Here is a 26,125-nt window from a genome sequence, read left to right as displayed (position 1 = left end):
AAGATTTCTCTAGAAACAGAGCTGCTGTTTTAGGGGATTTCTTCTTTAATTGCAGCGTGATTGGAAGTGAAGTTGGTTTAATTGAGCAAACGAGACTTAATATAACAGAATTTCCACTGGGCTATTTAACGCTGAGGCTTTGCTGCTTCTTTGCATTATCTGCTCTGTCTGAAACATTTTACTGGATTCTAGCTCTTTGACTCGCTGAGGCATATTGTGTTATTTAGGTCTAAAATATCTGTTACCACAGTGCTGCTTCCGTTGTGAATACCAAATCTGCCTCCACATGGTATCTCAGCTAAATGCTATGTTTTACAGATTTTAACTTCACATCTCCTTTATGACAAATACTAATTTTTCCATCAAGAGACTAACCCCTTTCCTCACTTCAAATCACACTAACAGTCTCCTACCTTTTTGTTTTCAGAGAGAAAATCAAGAAAGGTCTTAACGATTTGGAGGAGGTAAAACCAGCAGGTGACACGTACATACATGAAGGATTAAAACAGGTAGGTTTTACTCATCTTCTGGCAATCAAAATATCCCCTGTTCTCACCCTTTGGATAACAACAACCTGGAACATAAATGGATTGATTGTATGCCTCGGTGCTACACTCAAATATTTTTGGTTTCCTGAGTGGTCCCAAGATTTCCCAGATACTGTGCAAATCCCACACAGAAGATTAGCTATCATATAAAATTGCCGTAGGGAATTTCTTTCACTTGATCCTTCGCAGTAGAGAGCAGTTCTTTGTTGTGAATTTAACAGCTAACACAGCATACCAATTACATGGTAAATAGTCACACAGCTTTGTAGGGCTGTGCACCTAACAGTGCCTTCTAGAGCATGTGCTTATGGAGAGTTTAGTGCACAGATCACCATTTTCAAGACAAATGGTCTTAATTTTGGACTGTCTTAATTATAGACTTCCCAACTGCTTATATTTTCTTGACACAGTTAAAGTATACTCTGCGATTTTGCTGAAAGACTCAGGCCTGAAGGTGAGGGATAAGGTGAGGATCTAAGCTTTCACTCTTATGGCAGAAACTCAGTTTCTTCCTTTATGCCTGTGGAGCCAAGTTTGTAATTGTGATCTGCGGGCTGGCAAGTCAGGTAAACAGAAGTTTGCTGCCATTTAAAAAGATATTTAGTTTTAAGCCATTCTTTTTGTATCTTGGAACCTACTGACTGGCATTTGAAATCTAGGGGTTAGCAAAGGAAAGCTTATGGTGGATCTAAAGAGAAGTGAGCTTCACAACTCAGAGAGTATCTGTCCTGAAAGAATCAAGTGTTTCCAAGAGGTTGATCAGTTAGTGACCCCAGTGCTTCGGAGGTGGGCTGACTGGTGACTGGAAAATACTGATGAATTATTTCTTTTTTAGTAAGTGAGTTAAAGGGAGGCAGAGGATTGTCACAAGAGATGGGTTTGAAGATGAGGCTGAGTGTTGTTTCAGATGCCACATTCACTTAGAAGATGCATCTTGGTTAAGAGTTGAGGTGTAATTTTATTTTAAACCAGATAAATGTGTTTTTGTTTTCAGGCCAACGTGCAAATTGCAAAGCAAGGAGCCTCAAGGTTTTCTAGTATCATCATTGCTCTGACAGATGGCAAGCTAGATGGTCAGATTCCCTTGTATGCAGAGAAAGAGGTGAGCGCGAGGTGAAAATGCATGTTATATTCTCAAGAGTTTGGCTGTTGCCTGTTGAATGAAAAAATGCTTATTCCTCTGTTCTATTCTGGGGCAGGCAAAGAAATCCAGAGACCTGGGAGCTAGAGTTTACTGTGTTGGCGTCCTTGATTTTGTACAAGAACAGGTAAGAATGTTACTATTTTAGATTCCTAGGCAGTACCTTGTCACAGGGTTTTATACAGTTAATGTTAAGTAACACAGAAATTAATTTTACTTACATTAGACAGCAGGATGTCTTCCCTGCCTCAGGAAGCAGACTCTCAGATGTGCACACAGACATAAATAGAACGTGTGGGTTTCACTTTCATTGCAGAGAAGACCTGCCGGAAATACCCTTGCTAACTCATAGCTGCCAGCAGGAACGGATGCAGGCAAAACCCAAAACCTCTTTCGTTAAGATGGCAACCAGATTAGGCTACAGACAGGCTTCAAGCAGCACGTGTAACAGCCTCCAGATAAGAAAAAGAAAGAAGGATCTACATCCTTCATTGACTGAAAGCTCTTCCAGAGTTGCCAAGTCCTAATGAAGGCTGTAGCCTTCTCTCTTAAATGGAGAAGTACACCAAAGAGTCTTTACTGTAGAAGGCGCGTAGAAAGGCTTTTTAACGGAAGGCAGGGCAAACAGGGAAGGTAATTCTGGAAAGACTTAAGAAATCACTGCCGAGATAACAAGCCCAAACAAGTTTCTGAAGTGTGGTGGTTTGACACGATGGCTAGCCACTATACTATTTTGTTAGCTGCAGTAGGTTGTAGTAAGTCATCCCATTTAGAAAAGTCATAATTGGCTGTGAGGGAACTCAAAATTTTCCTTCTCTTTGCAGGGTTGGTGAGAGTTGGTTTTAGACATCCATTTACATTTTAAGGGTAAAAAGCAGTATGACATATTTAGTTTGACAAATGATTCACGTTTGCACACGTTTTCTCTCCAAAGCTTGAAAAAATCGCTGACACGAAAGAGCAAGTATTCCCTGTCACCGGAGGATTCCAAGCACTTAAGGGGATAATCAATTCTGTGAGTATCAACGCAATAAGCTTAACATTTCCTCAAGGTTACAGCATACTCTTCACTCCCACTTGCTTTTCCAGGCAGAATGGGTTCCTGAATTGGTAATTGCAATATAAGTTCTCTGCTCTTTATCTCAGAGATGCAGTTGTGTAAATTAACATTGCCTGCCACTCCTGCAGATGTTCATGCTCAGACCTTGTGTAGAGTTTGAAGACTCTATACAAAGGTGGTGAGTTTGAGGGAAGGAATGATTCCATTGAGGAATGATTGCTGTAGGTTTAGTCTGAAAAATATTGAGAATCTTACTCCAGGAGAGTTGAGAACAACTAGTTAAAATCATGACGAACGAGTGCAATTTAGGAATTGCCCAAATCTTCGTATACAGAGAAGCATTCTAAATATATACTTCAGCCTTGACTTTAACCACTTGTTTTCCCACTAAGTGATAAGACTTTCAGTTCCTTTTTTTTTGTATGCCATGAGAAACTCGCAATCAGTAGGATGAAGCCCTTTAACTGATCAGTGTGATTTGCAAGGAGGGATCAAAGCAAGAGAAACATTTTGGTTGTGATCAGTGGCTTGATCACATCAGTATTTTTGCCATGTGTCAAGAAGACACCTTTGGTTGTGGGGACCTAATTTATTTGCCTCATCTTAAACTAAAAGCGGTGTGTTTTATGCAAGATTAACAGTGCTGCTGCACGTATGCAGCACAGTGGAAAAAAGCTTACTGTCAAAGTCAAGTCAAAACCAATAATGAAATCGTTTTTTTGAGAGAGATCCCACTATAATTCATTTCCCTTTCCTTTTTTTTTTCAATAAAGAAAGGATACTACTCATACAGGATATTATGCAGTCACGGATTTATCACTTCCCTTGAATAGTGTGTCTTTTGTGGAAATTAATGTCATAATGAAACAACTTATTTTCCTTCTTGTTGCTTAAAATAAATGTAATTTCAGAATCTTCCTTGCATATTCTAAAGAGATACAATCAACCTTTTCATGAAGTGACATTTATTTTCCTGAAAAAATAGTATACCCTATGTGGTACTGCTTTTTAAAAATCTCATTCTATGCCATTTTATAGACTTAGAAGAATCAGTTATTCTGCTAGTGCGAAGTGATGCAACATTGAAGCCACTAGTGATAGACCTATTGATAAAAGCTGAATGTTGAACCCCAGTTGATTACGTTCAGTTTCCAAGGATACTGCATTTCAAAATGTCTACATCGAGACAGAACTAGATAAAGGACTAAAGACATTTGGCTGGGAGTTTCCCCTCCAACAAGGGTCACTGACCTGCAGATTGGACCTTCCAAGGGGTCAGGTTCTCCACTCTTCCTGGTCTTCAAGGAAGCAACAGGAGTACGATTGCTTGAGATTTCTGAAGAGCTCAGCTTGCAACATCTGTAATTCAAACAAGCAGAAGATGAGCATAACCTGTAGGTTGTCCCATTATCCTCCATTCTCAGCCAAAGTAGTTTTGGGCAGTCTTTGGCTAGTAGCAGTGCCAGTCTGCCTCTTTTATACCTCCCAGGGGCTTTCAAGCACCTTCATGTTTTTGTGGGAAGCTTTTCTGATGAGGTTTGGCAGTTGGTGTTTGCACAAGCCTCAATCCAGCTTCTTCTGGCACTTGTGAAAAAGTTGAAGTGTAAAAATCCCAGATTTGTGTATATCATAGCTGTAGAGCAAAAACCGACACGTGTAATGGTAGTGCCTTGTTTTAAGATAACAGCTTAACACTGACAGGGACTGTACAGGAAAAGCAAACTTCAAGCACCCCATTCTATAGCTTAAATGCATTATCTGCTGCTTTCAGCTGTGGCTGAGCTCCTGCATTGTTCAGGGTTTTATTTAACAGACTGCAGCTGGAACAGACGTTCCAACACTTGGCTTACTGCATATTTTTGTCCATAAAAAGACTTACACGTTGTGGTTGCTAGAAAACATTTTGTTGATAAATAAAGGAGTACGAGAAGGCTTTACCAATAGGAAACATATCGAGTGCCTTCAGTCTTACCTGCATCAGTCTCATTTGTTGAGATAAAGGATCAAAGAAAACCAATTAGTGCTAGTGATTTGATAGCTAATGAGAGCTTTTAGGGGCTCACATATTGTTTGTAGCTTTCTGAAAAGCACTGAATCTAACCAAAGTTTCATTTAGCTGTCAAGGCATTTGAAACTCTCCTTTTCTCTTCTCTAGTAAGCACATTAAATGTATTTGTTGGAAGCAGTGGGAGAATGATACCCTGCCAGTGTACCTGTTTTACCACAGTGTGGATGGAAATAACCACAGATAAGGTTTTTTTGTTTGTTTGGTGGGGTTTTTTTGCATCTGTGTGTTTTGGTTTTTTTTTAAATACATGTGTGGTGGCTGTATTAACATGATTTTTTTGGTATGTTGTAGTTATAACTCAATTTTCTTTGAAGGGGTTTTGACTAATTGTGACAATTCATTCTCATTGCATTAAAAATTGATAAGCAGATTTAATTGAACATGAAATAGTCACAGAGAATACATGCTCAGAGAGACACTCTGTCATAAAAGGGAAATACAATTTCCAAACAGATAAAAATGAAATACCTACATCACAAACATGCAGAAGTATTGCTCAAAATGTGATGTCAAAATTGCAGTTGTGAAACCCTCCATGAGCATTGTTGAACACATCTTGTTTGGAAAAAAAATACGCTGTTTACAGAAATGGCAGCGACCCAGGCATTAAAACCCTCAAGCAAAACTACAACACAAAACTATTCAGTAGGAATGATGGGAGGAGCTGCTTGAAGCCTCTACTACATTTGTCTTTACCAGGCTCAGATGTGGAATATTTTGGCTGCTACACTGTTACACGAGTAGCAAATTCCAGGATGGTTGAGCAGTTAATCTTCATTTGTTGACGGGGGAAAAAAAGTTATGAGCTTTATCACAGACTGTTACTACCTGCTTCTGCAGCTGTTTGAAGTCTAAGCAATTATTCCAATTTAATTTCTTTGCACAGATACACAAAATATGTTTAACTGTGGCCAGAGATTAACATCCAAGAAGTTGAGATTAGCTTTTAAAGAAAACCTAGCTCAGATGTCCAAAAGCTTGCATTGTGTTTTGACCTTCTCAGTTCAGATAAAATCCCAGTGAACTGAGTAAGGATTTAAACACCACCGTGCCGTGTTGTGTTTCCATCGAATCATTCAAAACTGTGCACACTTCTGTGAAGAGGTGACTGTTCTGTGAAGTTTCTGGCTCTTCTGGTATCACTAATATCTAACTTTACAAAGTAGTACCTAAACAGCATTGTCAGGGTGAATAAATCTAAGCAGAAGTCTAGAGCTTAAAAGAAAAGCGCTGAAGGCAAGTTACTATGTTATCAGGAACAGTTTACTGATGTAGCTTGGCTGATAATTACATGGAGTATGGCCTCATGAGCAAGCCAGAGCAGTGTGAACTGTAAGGGTGTGGGAGCGCACAATTTATATCACCATGACAGTTTAGTACCATATAAGAAAGCAAAACCCATTCTTCATTCCCTTCCTTTCCTATATATGATTTCTGTGCCTTTTTAAAAAAAAAACCAACCCATTTGATAAAGAACCATTTGGGAATACATCATTTACATTGTTAGATCTGAGTCTCTCTGTCATAACCAAAATAGCACCTTCCTTCCTGGCTTTCGGGGGGTGGTTGGTGAGGCTGCACATCTCTTAATACAAGGGTACTGTGCTGTAAGCAAGCAGTCTGTAAGCAAGCTAACTCAAGAGTGGCTTTCATCTGGAGAAAGTTTGTGCTTATTAAATAGCTCAGGCAGACTCTCAATTTCCCTGAGGGATCCAGTTCTGCAAGGTGACTAGAGCCTGTGGGGCTGACAGCCTTGAGAGAGTTGGATAATATCTCAGGCGTCAGGTGAGCGCTTCTCCGTAATGCAAAGAACAGTGTTGGACTCCCTGTCGAGGAGGGGAGCAGAAGATATTTGTATTCATAGAAGCAGGAAGTGTTGCTCTTCAGAACACTGTTCATTTGAACTGTTTGATCACTTATGAAATGATGAATGGAGAAATAATGAGAAGCAGCAATTAAATTAAGGAGCCAAGGTCCTGCTACCACTTGAATCAAACAGAGTCTTTAGACAAGACAGTATCTTTCACAAGGCTGAAGTTTCTGTAATGTTCCCATAACACACCACTGTAAATCAGTGGGATGTTTTATTTCTAGTTTTTCCTGCAATTTTTTCATGTTTTGTCCACTTTTCTGGCACATTTTTGTGCACGTGGTTTGCACAGCTCAGCAAATCTGAATGGCTTTTATGTGCCACATTCTGAAAAACAAAACCAAGGAAAGATCTCTGCTTCCCTTTTCGCTTAAGCAAACACAAGTCCTACTGATTTGGGAGTGAAAGTTGTCTGGTTGTCTCTGCAGGCAGAATTGGACAAGGCTCGTGCCTTTAAAAGTTATATTAATGGAACTCACTTGAGTAACGTTCTTAGTGTGTGACAGTTCAAAGTAGACTTAAACACATTTTTATACTAAAGTGAGTTGGCAGCACTTAATACAGGAAGTTAAAATGCATTTTGTACTTAATAAACCCCACAAAAACTTATCAGATAAGACTAGAGGAACTGATACATGCAGAACTTCAGAGGAAGCAGTCAATTTAAAAAGAAGGTCAGCCTGGAATTGTTTTCTTTTTAGTTGTTACAAAATTTCTTAAGATTTCTACCTGAGAAGAATTAGAAACAGAGTCGTTAAGCTTGTTCATTTTGCCAGTGCACTGTTTCAAATTGTTCATTTTATGTCAGAAAACCACCCTTAAACATACTGGACAAAAAAAAAAAGAAAAAAAGAAAAAAAAAGATCAAGACATGTAAGTTGAGCTGTTGCATCACCTAGAACATTTTAAATTGAAGCAAAATTATCTCCAAGTTGGCTGAGCCCCTCAAGGAAAAACCCTAACCATGAGCATAAAGGTGTAAGTTTGTCCAAGATAAGTTGTGAATTCATAGATAAAATTGCAACAACATAAGAGACTCATTAAGTCTTGAACATAAGTGTAGGTGTGGAGAGACAGGACACAGGAGAGCAAGTTACTGATGGCCTGTGGACAGCTGCCCTGCGGCTCTACATCCACTACTGCGTTCAGCCCCTACAGATCTCACTACAGGAACGGTATTAACGAAAACTGGAAGGTTAGCTAGCCCTGTAACTGTCAGGGGAAGGGACAGCATGACAGGAAGGAATGGTTCTTGGAAGAATAGAGTAATACCTACATCAGTAGTTATTATCTCAGGCAGAGCTTTTTTTGTGAACATGCCGGCACTGCATTGAGTAGCACCACTTGCTGCGTGGTACCTTACACCACATGATGGGATTTCTCAGTATCTACTCAAGTATCCACCTCTCAGTGAAAGGGTAGCCTGGGGGAAAGGAGACCTCACTGTTTGTAGGATGTAAACTCCGAGGCTGAAGTTACTTAGAACCATCAAATGAGCATAGCTAGGAACAGTAAAATTCAACAAGGGATTAAATGCATCCAGGGTCCTTCTAAAAAACATATGTATTCATAATATACCCAGTGGCAGACTCTTGCTAAAGTGGAATAAGCAGGTAGTGTTATGCAAATCTTACTGCCTGTGAAAATTCTTTCCAGCAAAACTCATGTTGATGATGGAGGGAAGTCTACTCTGGTTGTAAAGAACAGCCCACAAAATCTCTCTAGCATTCAGATTCATTTGACCAACAGTGAAGGATATCTACTGAACATCCAGGGAGTTTCCGTATCAGTTAGATGGTTCCAGTATCCATCACCGTGCATGACAATGGATTCCTACCTCTAAGTTACATGGATTGGTGATGGCCAGATCAGCAGGGCCCAAAAGGAACCATTGCATAAAGTGTACGTGGCAGTGGCACACTCAACTGCTCTCTTCTCATCTTGAATGTGGTGACAGTCATTGTCACTACATTTGTACCCCAATACCTCAAGCAGAGAGAGGGGCCACACAGGCTGTTGACAAGACTTGGTGAAAAGCAGACCTGGACCTGTATGCCTTCCAGTCTAACAAAAAAAGCCAGCAGGAGAGAGAGGCACAGGGAGAGAGGTCAGCAGCCCTGGGACAGCAAGTTGGTGCCAGGCTGGGGAAAAGAACGAAGTCTAGCGAGTCATAGTTAGTTAAGTAGAGGTAGGCAAGAGCTGTTTCACATGAAGAACAATTTTAGCCTCTAGGTGTATAAAACTTACTGCAATGACTTTACAAACATGTGCTCCAGCCTCTCTCTGTCAATCTGACACCTTTTGCACTAGCTACAGTATCAGCAGCACTTCCGTGGTCTGACCTGGCTTTTGCACTGAGGTGACAGTGAATTACTAAACTTCTACAAGTCAATCAACATCTCCCACTGTTACCTGCTGTAAGGCAACAAGAAAGGTTGGCAGAGTTCCTGTTTATGGAGAGTGGGAAACTTCACAACTGCAGCAGTTAATGCTCCGAGGTCAGACATCCTGGTCAATGCATATCTCTAATGTGAATATTTACTGAGCCTCTTCTGTCTAAACTGCTTGAGTCTCAGTGGCCAAGTTGCAAGCAATTTGTTTATTGAGTAGTAGTCAGGGACTATATTATTTTGAAGTAGTCAGTAGTTCTGCCCTGAGCCAGCTCAGCTCACTAGAGCTGAAATTCCTCCCTAGTCTACCTTGCTTAGAGTACCATGAGCCTGCTCCCTCCCTTTTTCCTTAAATGATGTCCCTCAGCTGCAGATGAGGGTCAGCCAACTGCACGCTGTTAAGATTTTTCAAGAGCAAAATCAGCTTAAACAGTTCATTATCAATTATACATCAACTTAATTGGATCATTTCCTGTAGGAAGAAAATATGCTCAGTTTATGCACTGGGAATCCAGGAAGCAAACTATTAAACATTTAAGGAGGTGAGGGGGGGGGGAGGGAGGAGAAATGCAACAAGTTATCATTAAAAGAATTATTCTGATTAAATAAGTCATCTTCTTTAATCCCCTTGGATGGTCTAATATTCAAGCTGCACTGGGTGCAAGCTTTAGAGCTAACGTTGTGCTATGCTTTCCATGTGATTGAGACCGAGTAGACAGTTTTGGGAATTACTGCATGTAGTTGTTAAAAGGAATCAATGGCCTGGAATAGAATGCTTTCTGCTCTGCCCTTCACTGCTGTGCAGCCCTTAATTTGACATTCTCTGACATATTACAAACCATATAAGGTTCTCCTGGAGAACAGAGAGCTTGATAAGCCAACAACATAACTGACATGGTTCCAGTTTGTGTGAGCGTGCGTGTGCCTTGTGATTTGTATTTGACTTGTCAGCTAGCCCTGCATGGCTATCATTTCTCTTACATAAGGGATGCTGTAAAACTTGCTGAAAATGAAGCACTCACAGGTCCAAATGAAATTTAGTGTTTCCTTAGCAATAAGTTTCTTCGAGTCACATTTTCCTTACTAATTAAAAAAAAAAAAAGCCCAAACAACTTTTTTCCTGTTCTGGAAAGTAACAGTTTGTCTTGATTCTTATTTACATGACTTGATAAGTAGTGGGTTTAGGGTTGTTTTTAGTAATTTGTGGGTAAAGGTTCTGATGCTGTTAAAATACGCATCTCTTCTGACCCACAGTTTTGTCATCTCCATTTGGTTTACTCAGTGACTGCAAATGAGGTACTGCTTAGACATTGTATAATTAGAATATTCTCACTAACCTGACACTGCACCAGGCTTCTCTCCGACGATTATTTTATGCAAGACCATATGTCTTGGGGATTTTTTTCATTTAGATAGGGGACAGGATAGCAACCTTCCCCCCACCCTCTTTACCTTTGCTCTGTCTCTAAGGCATTGTGCTGAGCAGTGTCAGGAAGTAGGCTGAAATTGGCAGCGAGTTGTAGTTAAGAGCACAGATGTTTGGCAGCAGATAGAGGTAGATCCCATCAGGTATTAACTACTGTAGTTTCTTTGCCTTGACTTTGTTGGAGAAAAGCATCAAAATGGTGTTTCCTTTGAAAGTGTGTATTTCACTCTAAGTTTCCTTGAACTGATTCTCTTCCATCTAGTGCAAGGTGGTCCTGTGGCCTGATTGCTTTCTGCACGGATTAGTACTGGGGCAAAAAATGGGAAATGACAGGGTTTGCTTTAACACAGTTGAGACACATGATGTGGGACTAACCCATAGATGTAGAATGGAATTCCATTTTCCATATGGATCACATGTTTTGGGTGTGGGTTTTGGGGTTTTTTTTAATACTCTTTTTTCATTAAGTTCAGATTATAATGACACGGATCTTGTGACATTATCTGAAGGAACAGCAGATTTCACTTTGAAAACAAGCAATTAATTTCAGGGAGTTTAAACATGAGTTGGTGTATGGAGAAGCTGGCCTGTCTAGAGCCTAAGGTGTTCTGTGAAGGTATGATTAAGGTTACTCAAGTGCAGTCACTGAAATCAAAGGTTCTGCTTGATATTTTCTCTTGTAACCTACTCCAGGTCTTTATCTTTAAAGCCCAACTCTACCATAGTATAAGGGGGCACAATTCAAATTCAGGTAAAAAAACCCAACAACTTATGAATGAGAAACCTGTAATGATATTGCATCCATACAGGCTAAATTTTTCACCACCCTGATTTCACACATAATCACTTTTACATGCTACAAGATTCAGTAAATTCAGGATGAAAAATACTGATCTGTGGACAGTCAGCATTTCATTCTCTAGAACAAAAATAGCAAATGAGTCCATTACACCAATTAAATACCTCCTGCTTTACTTTCATTTTTTTTTTTTTTTTACTGCCTCAGCAATAGTGGGGAAAAAAGAAATTTTAAGTTACAGGGAAAAGAGAGAGAAAAAAATAAAGCTGCCAGTAGTACTTCTAAATGACTCATAGAAAAACCAAAACACACAGAAAGATGGGTTAAGCCCAGTCCCAATTCAGCCAGTCAGCACAAATGAGGCAAAGTAATTTTAGGAGCTAAACTAAGCACCTGTGTGAACTCAGTTTTGATAGGTTCTGCTTGACTCACTCCAGCCAGACAGGCTGCTAGCCCAACCTAGCTCAAAATGGCTAAACCAAACAATAGTACAGCACTGTTTTCATTACACAGTCTTCTGAGAAGTTTTACAGCTCCAGGCTGGGATGAAGCTCAAGGAGGTATTAACTTACCAGAGAAGGGACTCACTCCAGAGCATTGTGCCATGGGCTCAGACAGCTTCATGCAGCTCCAGCCCAGCATTTCTAGACCTCACTTACACACACTGCTGTATCTGCAGTGCACACTCAGGCAGCTCTATTCCTGCCTACAGCTTATATAGCCACTCCCCAAGCCCCAGGGGAGGCTGGTACAGGTGTGGGGTTATTCCCTATCAGCACTTACTGGGAGCCAAAAGGTGCAGGCAGCCCCTAATGGGGAAATGGCAGACAGAACTTGAGCCTTGCAGCTGACAATCGAAAGAGGCTTTGTCTGTGTGCACAGATCCAACTGAGACTAGTAATGCTAAAGGTAGTTTTAAATGCTCTCACGTTACCAAGGCCCTCTCAGACACTGTTTTGTGAGTTAGCTGTAGCGTGTACCATCTTCCTGCCCCCCTTCTTTCAGTATATTCTATTGAATTAAAGATCTGTGTTTCACACTGACAATTACAAGGTTGTAGGTGGCTAACCTGAGCACGTTTACCACTGTATCTTCTTGATCAAGGGTGGAACTAAAGGAGATGCAGCTCTTTGTGATGCAGGTTTCATGGTTAACTGAGAGAGGCGCTTGGCACAGTACACGAGGAAAACCACATCTTCTCTGCTTGTTACACTATGAACATAGCTTCTCCAGTTTTAATTATGTTTGCAGTTTACCATCCTTCCTGGATCTACTGTCCTTGTGGTTGGTTACATTTTGTTCACTAGATGTTGTGTTTATATCATCCGTAGAGAAAATGATGAACCCCACATTTGGAAGGAAGAGAGGAAAGAAAAGGAGATGGAAATCTCCACAGGAAAGCCACTGTCTGAGTTTGCTGTTAGACTAGCATTTAAGGGTTTTTTTTAGTGCTGTTTTGCCATCTTTCTGAGTTGTGCAGCACACGTTTTGCAGTGAGCATGCACATGACTGGCTGGCGGCGTATCGAGAGGCAGCGCTCCAGGCACAAGCTCCGAGTGCACCGAGCAGGACCTAATAATGCTGTAAAGATATTTTTGCACATGAACCATGGAAGTGATTCTATTGCACTGCCAGCATGTTTTCCCATACGTTGAATATAGTAAATAAGATTATTTTTTAAAAGGTGAACATTTTTTTCCTCTTTAAAACTTGATTCTGGAAATAGCAAATGAGGTGCATTTGTTTTATCACAGTACATACCCTTTTGTTCATGGAACCGTATTGCCTTCCCCTGTGAAGAGTCAAACCAGCCTGATTTGGGGTCGGCTTCCAATGAGGAATAACGTAAACAAAGAGGCCAATGTTTGAAATAGAACTGTAGGGATTAAAGGCCACCAGTAACTCTGGAAATCCTTAGCTGTTCAAAATTAGGAGCTTGCCAAGTCTGATCCAAATGTGTGACAGAGCTCCCTTGCTCCAGCAGTTCACAGTTACACTGATCTTTTTACCAGGAAGCAAACACCTTGCACACACCCATATATCATTTTCTAGTTTCAGAAGAGTAGACTTAAAAATTGTTACGGTGGTTCAAGAAAGAATCCAGCTGTGCTGCCGACCTGCCCCAAATCCTGAACTCAGCGTACACTTCTGAGGAGGAACAGATGCCATACGAGTTATGATTTATGGTGCTGACTGCTGCCAAAAACTTTTGAACTGCATACTGGGGCTAACCAAAATCCAATGGTGCCGTGAAATAAATTGACACTTAGTGTATTTCGTTAATTGTCATGTACAATTGGGTTGCTCATGGCTCGTTACTGGTGTATTGTTCTCACAATTTCTTGGAACATGAAATTCATTAAAGCGCTGGAAGGGAAAGGTGTTGTTTTAGCCTGCGTGTAACTCTGTACCACAGCATGTTCTGCGTGTGTGGTAGTCACAATACTTAAAAAGCTGCAAGGGCTGTACTGCTTTACTACTGAAATTCTGTGAGCTTTGAAGAGTTAGCAGCAAGGGTGAAAAGTGAGTCAAAGCAGAGCTGGGCCCAGTCTGTGACAAGATAAGGAAGTACTGGGAGATGCAGAAGGCTTGTTTTCTATGGGAAGAAATGTTTGCCTAAAGCAGGGAGAAGATCTATGACAGGGCAAAATTTATTAACAGAGGTGGAGTTTGCAAAGACTATAAGCACCAGGGAGTCTTATTTTGCTGCCTCTTTGCAATTTATTGCAGGGACAACTGCCTTTTCTATGCTAATGTAATTATTTGTGTAGGTCTATTGTTTCTGCAGCCTAACTCTAACAAAACATGATGCTGTTTTTCAATTCAGACACCTACAGGTCAGAAACTGACACAATTTCTGTAAAATGTCTCTAATTGAGTTCAATGTTTTATTAATGACAAAAATGCCAAATCACTTATTTAGCAAGTGGGCTGTGAAGTTTATGTAAACCTTTGGGAACCTTCTAGTGGGAAGTGCATAGAAATCCATGCCCGTGATGAGGATTGATAGGGATTTTAAGTACTGATTAACAATCAGGTTTTTCAGAAAAAAAAACTGGTAAGTGAAAAGCAGTCCCAAACTGAGAGGTTGATAAAGTAGATGGTCTTTCTACAACTGTTTTAAGAAAAAATTACTTATGTACTTGTTTATGCCTGAGGAAGATTAAACTTAAATGGAACACAAAACTCCCTGTGGCTTGTAAGTCTCTGAAATAGCTGGAGAGATGGAGATAAGTGACAGTTGGACAGTGTAAGACTTAAAGAGAAAATCTGAATGCCAGTTAGCTGGTTCAGGAGCTAAACAGTTCCAGTTCTGATCGCTGCATGCTTCGCTGTTATCAATGAGCTAATAGCATTTGCCAGTGAGAGCTGAGTACATAGAGACTCCTCTAAAGACAGAGCCTCCGAGAGAGGCTTGTGTGCCAGGTTCTACTGTGGAAGGAAGCTGAGTCTAATTTTCTGTATGGGACATCAAAACCTTGATCCATCAAGGGACATCTTGAACTGTAAGCCAGGATCTCATCCCACTGTACTGAACAGAATATTTATATGCTTAAAGGTACACATGCAGATAAGGAATGTGATAGCTGGCTGGCAGACAGAACTGGGCAGTCCAGATTGATAAGTCACTCTCTCAGGAAAGAAAAGCTTGTCTGGCCAAATAGAATCTCAGCATATATCACCGAGTTTACATCGAGTGAATCTGCTTTTGAGTGCCCATGGGATAGCTCAGATGCCTTTATTCTGATAACTTCTGCTCTCGGAAGTCTTCTGAGATGATTAACTTGCATTACTGAGAAGCACTATGGAAACTGTTCGGTATACATGCACTTAATAGCTCTAAGATGTGATTTCACTAAAAGCCTCAGAGGCTCTTCTGCCTTCAGTCAACCCTCAGAAGCTGTACCAAGCCGTGTTTGCTGCACTGAGCATAATGCTTCTTGTTACTGAGGTAGCTCTTGTAATAACTGTTTGTAGAAAACAGTGTAACAACAACAATTTTTTTAATCTTAGATGCTCTGCTGCTGCAATATGACAGTAATGTGAGAAATTCTGTATATGAAGGAGCTACAGAATAGGGTTTCCTCAGGAGTCTGTTGTTTTGTTGTTGAACAAGAGGGTGTTTGGGACCTGAATTTCATGTCTTATTTTCTTTAAGTACAAGAGAGTGACTTGAAAAGCAGAACTCTACTGCTTTCTCTTTTTTCCAGCAGCCACACATGCTTCCTAACGAGTGTTCAAATGGCAAGCTCACAGCTGTGATTTTGATGTGGTCCTCTCCACTTTGATTAGCCTCTGTGTGTTTCCAGCTGTAACCCGTTCCACAGAGCACAGTTCTGTCTCAGACTTGGAGGAACCACTCTCTCGTTCCTCCAGAGTTCTCCATTTCTGAAGCTGTAAGATGACGGGACACAGGCTGGCAGGTTTCAATTCTGTTTTGCACTTTGGTTTGTGGGGGAACTGTTTGTTTCTGGTGCAGCTAGCATTCAGGGAGGTGGCTAGAAGGAAAGCCTTTGCAAGCCTGGGAGAAGAGAGCCCTATATTTGGTGTGGAGCTCTGGCAAATGAAATGGATGACATCAGCTCTCTCAATCTCTCTCTGCATGCTGTTAAACTAAGGCAATTTATAGTCTTATTTGAATTTATGTCAGCAGAGTGTTTAACTATCCTGTCCAAGGATGGCCTTATATAGTAATTATTTTAACTTTTCTTGTTAGCAGTATGTTTCTAAATAATGAATTTGCAATGCCAGATCATTCTCTTTGATTATCCTGAACTGGGAAAGAGGGAACATGTTACAGATTTTTGTAGAGTTCATTTTAATCTTGGTGATTTTGCAGTTCAGCTTTCCACAGCAAGATAGTTTAAAATCTTTAAAGGGGGCAGGGGTGAAATTATATGCATGCTTTGGTTCGTAGGCAACCATTAAATGTGCTTCACTAACACCCAACTGGGACACCTCCAGTAAAAGCTGTTGCTGTTGAGACTGGGCAGATCCTTCCTCTTGGGCCACAGTAGAAGTGGCAAAGATAGAAGATTTCAGCTGTGCATGAGCCCAGTCCTTACCCCTTTCAACTGTATGGTAAAGCACCAGCATCTTGAAAAGGGGAACTTGGGGAGTAAAATAGACATTGGAAAATCCCTCATCTGCTGGTGGTGAAAGATCATTCAACAGGAGTATTAGAAAGGGTGAAACAGGAACAGCCCTGATCTAGAGATATGAAGGCATATTATGATCCATGTGGATCATAAAACAAAATGGGTAAAGATGCCTTCACGTCATTCCTCCTGAAGATACCAGCTTTTTATTGGGATGCACAGAAAAAGATTAAGACAGATAGAAAGGAGTGTGAGCTAGAGCAAAAAAAGAGTAAAGAAAGGCCACAAGTTTCTATACATCCTTTTAAGTTATGAAAATATGTTCCTTTCTCCCATATGTGAAAGAACAAGTGGTGTTGGCTGTCTTTGAAAATAATTTCTGGTTTCCATTGTGACTGCTAAATGCTAGTGACCATATCCTGGTGAGCCAAACCATTCCAACTGCTCCTGCTTGGAACAGTTAATGGGATTTGACCCTCTGCAAGAATGCTCCGATTTTTACTTAACTACTGGAAATTTGAGTTGTTTCAGTGTTGCTTAAAGAGTGTGTTTAGGAGAACTCTGAATATAAAAGTATAACCAAAGAGCTAGCTAGCTATATGGTTTTAGGTTGTTTCTGCCCAATTCCAGTCAAGTCTTTACAAGATTTCTTTTATTTCTGCTTCTTAAGGTTACTTGATAATTGTTGTTGAAAGTAAGGATTTTCAGGGTCAGAACAGATTTCTATAGCATTATCTTTTCTCTTTTTTAAAAGCATGGACTATCAAGAAGCTTTTTGAAGGATTGAAAAAAACTAGTTAAACCTAGAAAAACAAATTTTATTATTGTCACAATTTTTTTCCCCCTAATGTAAGCTTTGTTTGGGTGAAAATGACAGTCTTAGGCCACCACCCTTGCAAAGAGACTGAGGATCTCTGAACAGTACAGCTTTCTGAAGCTAAGTGGGGAATGGCTATAAGTACAATGATGAAAAATTAGTGTCAAAGCAGTTGTTTATTTCCAGGAACAGTATTAAACCCCAGTCTTTTCTTGCTTTATACCAAGAACAACACATCTACATGTATAAATACGAATTCCATGCTGCCATGTGGGAAATGAGTGTATGAACCCTATGTTGAAATTTGCTTTTGTTCGTGAATTTTGATCATTTAATCTCTTTTGATCATATTTTTATCTCAGTTGGGGTTATTTTTGGGGTTCTTTTCCTGTTTCATATTGCACTTGGAAATAACAGTGTTAGAAAAATCACTATCAGATACATTGCAATTACAGAAATACTGCTTTCCAAGAAAAGACAGATATGTCTGTCATTGTCTTCCCCTCTCCCTGTCCCTCCAGTTCATAACGTGGCCCTACTTCATCAGACAGTGGACAAAGGGGACAGGACAGGAGTTGGAAAGTTCCTCCCTGTCCATATAGTGCTGGTCTAAAAAAAAAATAAATAAAAATTAATTATTTCAGTGGGCTTTGATACTGCCAACTGCTAGATCTGCACTTCATATTAAAGCAAGTCTGTAGTCTCAGTGACTTATATCAGACTATTCATGTGACTCAGTCTCTTCAGAGGAAAAAAAATCCAAACATGTTTTTACAGTAAAGAAATAAAATGCTTGCTTCTTTGTGTATTTTATTTAGCACAAAATATTTCCCCCTGCCCCTATAATAAACTAAATAACACTTCTTCTCTTTACACTGAAATAGGAATTAAAAAGCCAAGTCCTTTTTTGGAAGTGAGATGAGATCCTCAGCTAAAATAAAGCTGAAATCCTCAGCACTAAACTTCAAGCTACATTCTTTCCAAAGATCTCTGTTGCTGAGTCTTATCCAAATGTATACATCTGCAACATCTCTATACTACTTAATGTTTACAAATGGGCTTTGAAGCACTAAAAAGATAATCTGTGCACACCAGTTTATGGGGAGACAGGTGCTATACAAAGTGTTAAATGAGGCAGGTTATTCTTTTTCTTGGCACTTGGCATGCTTTTTGAGTATGTACAGTGACAAATGTTATTGTTTCTACTGGGTCTGGATACATAGCAACAGAAATCATCAGCAAATAGAGTAGACAGAGTGAAGAAAAAAAAAAAGACACATTTAAAGGAAGGAAAAAGGAGCTAAGAGTAAGTCAGAGTTACATTTACTGACAGTTGGGCCAGCTCAGGAGCAGGCACAGTTTTGGCAAATGGAGGTAGAGAGGGGATAGTAACAGGACTTTCTACTATGCATGTGACCACAAAGACCTGAACTGATTGCATGTAGTACTACATGTGAATGCCTGCTCAAGGGGAACCTCTACAAAGGCATCTTGAAAGTTTTCTGAGAGGAAAATTAAAAATCATTGGGAAAAAAAATCACACGTTTCTTGTTAAGGTAGAAGGAATTTAAATTGCAGATTTTCTGTGTGTGTTTAACCCTACAAGCTTCAAGAGACTCATTTCCTCTGAATTAGCAGAAATCCTGTTACTTGCTTAGAGAGGAGGAATTAACATTTTGGTAATAGATATCACAACTCCTTCCTGGACAACAAGAACTAGTGAGAGACGTGGGACTGAGATCCTAGCAGTGGGAGGAGAATATGGTCTCACAGGTTTCAGCAGCAGTTGTAGTCAGACAAGCCTGACCCATTCCTTCTGAGACACACCTTTTTTGAATGGAAAATAAAGTGGTCTGCAGAAATCAACACCGGGTGCTATTTATGCCTCTGCTTGGGTGACCATGGATAACTTGATCACTTGATGAATTTGTAAATGGTAAAATATGACTTGGCTGAAACTACAGGCAATGTCTGAGACCTTTATAAGTACAAATCCGTCAAAGGTGTCTAGTTTGTCCTTTCTCTTATGTTTCATCTCTTCTGAGTCACCTGTAGGATTATTGTTTTGTCCAAGCATGTTGGAAGAATATTCCCTGACTGGCTGGAGAATCAAAGCAGGTTGACTGGTATTGCAGAGAAAACAAACCCATCCCACAAAAGGCAGCACAGTCAGGAACACCTTGCTCTGCTTTACATAGGGCAGGATGCCAGCACTTGGAATAACGTACGCTTGGCGTGACCCCCAGGTTGTTGGAAGACTGCTTTTGACTGGATTAGATTTTGGATCAGGTTCCTTGTGACTAATTTTTGGCTTAAACGTTAGGATTGGGGTTAATGGAAAATTAGGTTAGGAATCTGGACAGAAATTTAAAGACCAAAATCAGACATCATTATGTTTTGAAGACTGTCCCAGATTTAACAAACTAATCCAAGTCTTGTGAACTCTTTAGAGACTGTACAGGCGTGCAGAAGTTTTACATCTTCAAGGCAATGTCCTACAAAGCCACACCTGTGCAAATCAACCTGCAGCTGTGCATGTGTATCTTCTAGGGACAAGTGTTTGTTTTAAAATAATAGTTCTTGAACCTACTTATGACTAGTTTTCTCCTTTGCCGTAGGTTTTGAAGCAATCATGCACTGAGATTTTATATTTGGAGCCATCCAGTGTCTGTGTGGGAGGTAAGTTTTTAAAATTTTAAAATAACATTCTGTTATTATAGGACTGTGATTCCCCTACTGTGCCCAAAGGAAAACCCTACAAGTCCGTAGAATCTCAAAAAATCCTCAAGGAGTTTAAGAAAGATCAGATCCTTCTCTGTTGACTCATTTTTCTCCTCTGAGAAGCTGTCTTCCAGGGCCTACTTTCATAAATTGGGTAATGCATGTAGAAGTGAGTTGCATTTATCTACCCCTCTGCCATTAGTCATGCTCTGCACTTGCCCTCATATTTCAAGCAATGAGACTTATTCTGTGACACTCACATACTGTTTTATCTATGGTCACCAAGTTAAGTTCTGGCAATCCTCATAACATTTGTTCATCTAAATTTGTGACAGTATTTCCAGTGCCCTGCCCCAAATCTGTGGAGTTAAGCAGTAAAGCATTTGACTGCATTTTTGTGCAGCAAGTGTCAATACATTTGTTAAGTAGAAGATTTGCACAAAATTTTAAGGGCTTGTCTTCTTTCTGTGTTTCACAACCCACACATCGTTTGAGACCAATCAAAATAAGGTAGTTGCAAAATCTCCTTATTTTGATTTTTTGGTAAAAACATGGATCATCTCAATGAAATCAGTAGCCCTGGTAAACAAGCTGTTTTCACTCCTCCTCAGCAAATTCACAAATAGTGTGGCCCTTATGCAACTTCCAGAGAAAGAGTACCAAAGAGCAATGGCTTCTTCATCTGGCACTTTGAGTGAGGCTGAGCCAGACTTGGGGTCTCTTCTTATTGTGAGACCCATGTTTCTCATTTATCAGAATACTCACTGAGAAACTGTTCCTCACTGTGCAACTGAGCTTCAGATCCTGTTGACAGTCAGAATCAACTTCCATTTTAATAGGGCTGCTTCAGTGATAAAGATTTGGGAAAAAGTCTTTATTTTTCCTTTAGTGACCTAACTGAAGAGTGCAGGGGTCAGTTAAAAAGGACACCTGAGTCAGTTTGAAACATTACAATATTGTACTTTCTTTAATGCAGGTTATATTGAAATTCTCTTTGTCTAACTTTATGCTAAAGATTGGTGATTCTGGATTTTTGCTTTTTTCTGCAGAGGAGTTTCAAGTTGTTCTTAGAGGAAGTGGCTTAACCCTTGGTGGGAAAACTGATGGTATTACTTGTACCTATCACGTGAACGGAACTACAATTCGTAAGTATTGAAGTGTGAGATGATCTGCCTTTATATTTCCTCCTAAGAGATTTATTTTGCTTCTCAATACCTCATTTAATTAAAATCAAAAGAGAAAAATATTGAAGAGGATGAAAACAGGAAAGTTTTGGGGATTAGTAAGAGGATGGAAGTTATTCCACATATTGCTCACTGGTTTGAATTTGCTACCAATTGCCCTTAGCTGCAAACTGTGACTGGTGTTTGGCAGCCCAGCTGGCTGTGTGAATTAACATGGTGATAACTGTCTAGCTCCTGATGTTCACATAAGTAGATGTTTACTAATAAAAAAATTTGACCACAGAGTGTACCAACCAAGTGCCCCTTCTTGTAAGAAGACCCAGGCCAAGTCATAGGCTCTCATCATGATTCCAAAAGGCAATATTTTTCCAAGGTGCACTTACCTTCTTATCTTGGAGTGTCTCTGCCCTTTGTCTGGTGTGCCAGATGTGTAGCCATTGTGCTGTTTGTTTCAGGGGCTTGGCAGGGCGTGGGTGCTCCTCTGTGATACGGAGTCCTCTTCTTGAAGCTCCAGCTACAGCATAGAACAGAGCAAAGTCAGAACAGTTGGTACTATTTTGTGCCTGTATCTTGGCACGGTTCATCAGCTCAGTCTCCTGAGCAGCACTCTCCTCCAGGAATGGGTCTCACTGCAACCAGATCCCTAACTGGACGCTAGTTTCCTGTCCTGTGGAAAGGAATTCTCTTTCAGACAGAGTGACCATGGCATCTGTTACTGGCACTTTCCCTGTAGCTTCAGCTGTGGGGTTTTTTTTAAGTAGTCCTACTCACCATTGACCATATATTATAATCCTTAGTTATCCCTTTTTCAAACTACAGGTGTCACTGGGGAGGTTTTTCTGACTGGAATGCTGCAGAAGTTAGAAAAGCTCTAAAATTAATTGAGAGGTGATGCAGATTATTTTCTTTTTGCTATCTGATTAATTAAGTATGCTCATGGAGAATTTAATTTTCAGCAAAATAGCCTTGGTCTTCTCTTGCTGAATGCGTGAAGTTGCAGCAGGGCAGATGAAAAGTCCTTTGGTTTAGTCTCCTTGTGCTGCTCTGTTGCCTGAACCAGCACAAGGTAGGAGATGGTAGAAAAAATGCCATTAATGGAAACCTCCACTATTTTTTATATCCAGAAACTGAAGTGGACAGCTAGTCTTAAACACATCTAAATTCTTGCTCTAAGCAGTTTCCCTTTGAAGCAAACCAAACTGGAAAATAACCAAAAAATGGACCCGTACAAAAGACCCGACTCATTTTTTTCCTCTACCTACTGTCTGATTTTTGTATTAGCCTGTCTTAAATTCCTGCCCAATTGAACATGTGTTTCCAGTACATTTTTTTCCTTTCTCTGGATATCATATATACTTGAATGGGTTGCCAATCTCTCCTGCTTGTTAAATAACCTAAAATCATTTGAAAGAGTAACAAAGTAGCACCGTAGTTCTGGAAAAAGACAACATTCTGCTCACACAAATTTCCCTTCAGTTTCAATTAAACTTGTCACCTTTGCTTCATATGCTAAACTGTAGCCTCCTTATTTACACTTGTTGCATAAATTAGTTTCATAGAGCTAGAATTTGCAGTGCAGCAAAATTATTGCTGCAGTTTTGTAATTGTCATGGTGTACCTTTCTTACTTGGAGAAGTGGGCAAACAGATTAGTTTAGTTCCAGGTAAATAAAATTATACACTATCTAGGGTAAAATCTAGTTGAGACATCAGTTACATGACCTGAAGATAACTAGAACTTAAAATTCCAATTTAAGTGGCTGGTTGGCAAGTCATCAGGACTCCTCAGTTCTATTCCTGCTTTGCTCCTGACTTGTTTACCATGAGCAGTCGCTTCTCTACACCCTACTCAGTCCATTTGGGAAATTAAAATACTACCACATACCTTCTTCACTTGAGCGTTCTGAAGCTTGGATCAGTATGGTTATGTTTCTAGTGGCATTCGTAGCATTCAAGATCTTCTGATGGAGATAAGGACATATAGAATACGAGAGTTAAGGAGGTATTTAGTCATTTGCCATAAGAATCATCAATATAAACTACTTCTGTTCTGCTAGCAGGTGCTACTATCATACTAAAAGTTCTGGCATTATTTCATAGCAAGGCTTGCAGCAGATACCAAGTAGGCTGTACAGTACTGAGTGACTGGTAGGTTGTGGTGATATTTGAATTTGGGACTGGGCTGTCAACGATAGCCCCTAGGAACTTGGCTTTTGATGTGCTCCATGCTACAAGTGGGGGATGAATCCACTGTGGAAGGTGTCTAAGGGAAGCTGTCAAGGATGGGCAGAAGTCCAGAACACAAGCTGTAAGGCAGGACAGGAAAGGAAAAATGGCCAAAGTAAGTGATAAGTATGGGCTGCTGCAGGGCTGAAAATGATAAGCTGGGCTCTCCAGATCCACTGAGAAGAGAACAAGAGGCAACAGGCTTCAAATTCTGCAGCAGATCTAGGTGAGTTATTTGGAGAGTGGTTCTCACTGTAAAGACTTCTCAGGCCTGGAACAGGTTACCTAGAAAGCCTTTTAACAGCTTCGATGAGTGTCGCTGAAGAAGGTCTGAAGCACATTGCCTTTAAATAACCTTTCGAAATGTTTTCTGACTCTGGTTTCTCTGCTTCTCTGTGCAGTCTTTTATAGCTGTACAGCATGCATATGTCTGCTTTGCCATGGTAGAAATAACTATAGTTGGACAGGATGAAGCCCCCAAATACTTGCTAGCATCTGATGTGAGAATTTCCTGCTAGATCTCTGGGCTGCTTTCTTTTAAATTTTATTTTCTTGGCTTCAGGAAAGGGTGCGCTAAAGCACACGAAGGGAGGGGAACGACATAGTGATGGATTGATTGTATGTTGCAATGGGAAAACACAATCTGCTCTATGGGGTCTTGCCAGAGGTCTGCTACAACTACCCAGGTTCTCATGTTTAGCAATGGACAACAGCAAATGTTTAGGGAGTAGCATAGGAAGTAAATAGGGAAATTGAATGTGATCCTTTCCTTGATATGCAAGCCCATTGTCTACAGCTCTGTACCAGGCTCCAAGCACTTTTGTCTCAGAGGAAACTTAAAAGAGAACAGTGGAGCTAGGATGGACAAAAAGGCAGGAAGGACTCTTTGAGCAATAGCAAGAGGAAGGAGATGGTCCCAGGAAAAGGAAAATTGTCCCCATGTAACTGCATTCTCTTTTACTAAAAAACCTGATGGCCTGTCAGCAGAGCCCTCACCATTTGAGGGCATAACAGAGGGTACCTGCATGAGGATGTACTTTAATGTTAGAGTTCCCCTTACTGATAGCCTGAGCTCTGCTTTGAGACCAACATCAGAGCAAACCCTTATTTTGTCAGTTCTTCTGGTTTTAAAAGATGCCTTTGGCATGTTTCTCTTTTTGCATTTATAAAGAACCATTACCAAATGCTAGAAAGGAAACCTGCCAAATGTAGCTGTGGGATAGAAAAATAATCTATGAAACATACCATTAAGACAAAAACATATGGCAATGTGCTAATCCCTCTTCCCCACCTCGCAACTAGCCCCAAATCTAGGCCAAGCAGTCCGTGCAGATTACAGTAGAGAAGAAAAGCTCATTTATGCTAACAGCTCCTCCTTCAGCTGCCCCTGAACTACTTGTATATCTGCCTGTTCCCTAAATGCAGGGCAGAGTCATCTCCAAGTTTATCTGGCAGGTCATTTATCTGCTCTCACCTCTAAATCAGGAAATAGTCCATGCTTGCAGGAGCAGCTCCAGTCCTAAAATTAACAGTCCTACTGTGGGGAAGTTTGGGAGGATGGTTCTACACACAGGAACAGAATTTTTCCCATCTTACCAAATGCTTAAGGTGAAAGAACTCCTCTCCTTTTCACATTGGCAGAAAAGGAGTGGTCTGCTGGACACAGTACTCTACAAATAGTTGATATATAAGCTTAAGAGATTTGCAAACAGCTAGAGACTCAGAAGCACGAGAAACACAGGAGAAATAGACACTCCAATCGCAACTGATAAAACAGTTCTTGAATGCCATCCACAGGGTTGGAGCTAATTAGAAACTAACCTTCATCTCCCAAATAGTAGGAAACTTATAATAATGTTCTCACTCTTTACAAAAATGATCTTGACTCTAGGAAATTATCTGTCTGGAAGAGCATGAGCTGATATGAATAAAGTAATCAATGTAAGGTAGGCTCACACGATCATTTACAGCCAACTCTGGGTTTGTATGTTCAAGGTGCAGCTTTAGAAAAGCAGCAGCTTCATTCCCCAACTTGGGCCTGCCTTGCTTGCGAGTTCCAGACATCACCAAACCAGAGACCAGCACTGTGAGGAGAAGGGAAGGGACTTCATAGCATGTTCACACATCAGCTTCTCATTTAAGCAGCACAATATATTAAGCTCATGTGATTTGTTTTTTCAGATGAAAAACCAAAAACAGTGGAATCTGATTTTTTGCTCTGCCCTGCACCAATCCTATACAAAAGTGGCCAGTAAGTACTTGAAACAAATGTCATCCTATTTTTTGCTAGAATTGAACCCATTATTGCTGATGTTAATCATGAGGGCTTTTGGCTAGAGGCTGTCTTTTGTTGTTTTTATGGAGGGTGGTTTGTTGTTGTATTTTTTTCCCCTCATTCTTTTGTTATTTCCCTGGTGCCTTTGCCAGCTTTGGAGTAGACTTTAAATAGTCATCTGTGACCAAACCAATTTGGACAGTGCCTTAAAAATCAATATTCAGACAGTTTATTAAACACTGAAAAGGTCTGGCTTGTCATAAGTTTTATGCAGATTAGCTGTTTTAACAGGGCATAATATGTTCTCTTCTGGATGATCTTTAGGCTCACTGTTAAACAGATTACATTGTCACTGACACTTACAAGCTATTATTAAAATTATGTGTCAAGATGCTTACCACTGCTCAACACATCATGATAAAACGAGGCACTAACTTAACGGCAGCAATCTCTTAACAGCACTGTGGCTAAACTGCAGTTGTAGCCTTATCCTAAGTGTCAC

The 26,125-nt window shown here is 40.3% G+C and overlaps 1 protein-coding gene across 1 annotated transcript; it reads left to right on the top strand.

Moving 5' to 3' along the window:
* Positions 1 to 386: 386 nt before the first annotated feature.
* Positions 387 to 25,603, top strand: LOC104525015 (anthrax toxin receptor 2; the record flags this gene model as incomplete). Its single annotated transcript, XM_010168057.2, has 7 exons — positions 387 to 509; positions 1,543 to 1,650; positions 1,748 to 1,816; positions 2,624 to 2,704; positions 19,837 to 19,897; positions 20,989 to 21,084; positions 25,530 to 25,603. Coding segments are annotated over 7 exons (612 nt in total), but the record flags the coding sequence as incomplete, so codon positions are not given.
* Positions 25,604 to 26,125: the final 522 nt, after the last annotated feature.

This window comes from Antrostomus carolinensis, unplaced genomic scaffold (genome assembly GCF_000700745.2).
Source record: "Antrostomus carolinensis isolate BGI_N321 unplaced genomic scaffold, ASM70074v2 scaffold12595, whole genome shotgun sequence".
Classification (NCBI taxonomy): Eukaryota; Metazoa; Chordata; class Aves; order Caprimulgiformes; family Caprimulgidae; genus Antrostomus; species Antrostomus carolinensis.
This window is presented reverse-complemented; position numbering and strand designations above follow the sequence as displayed.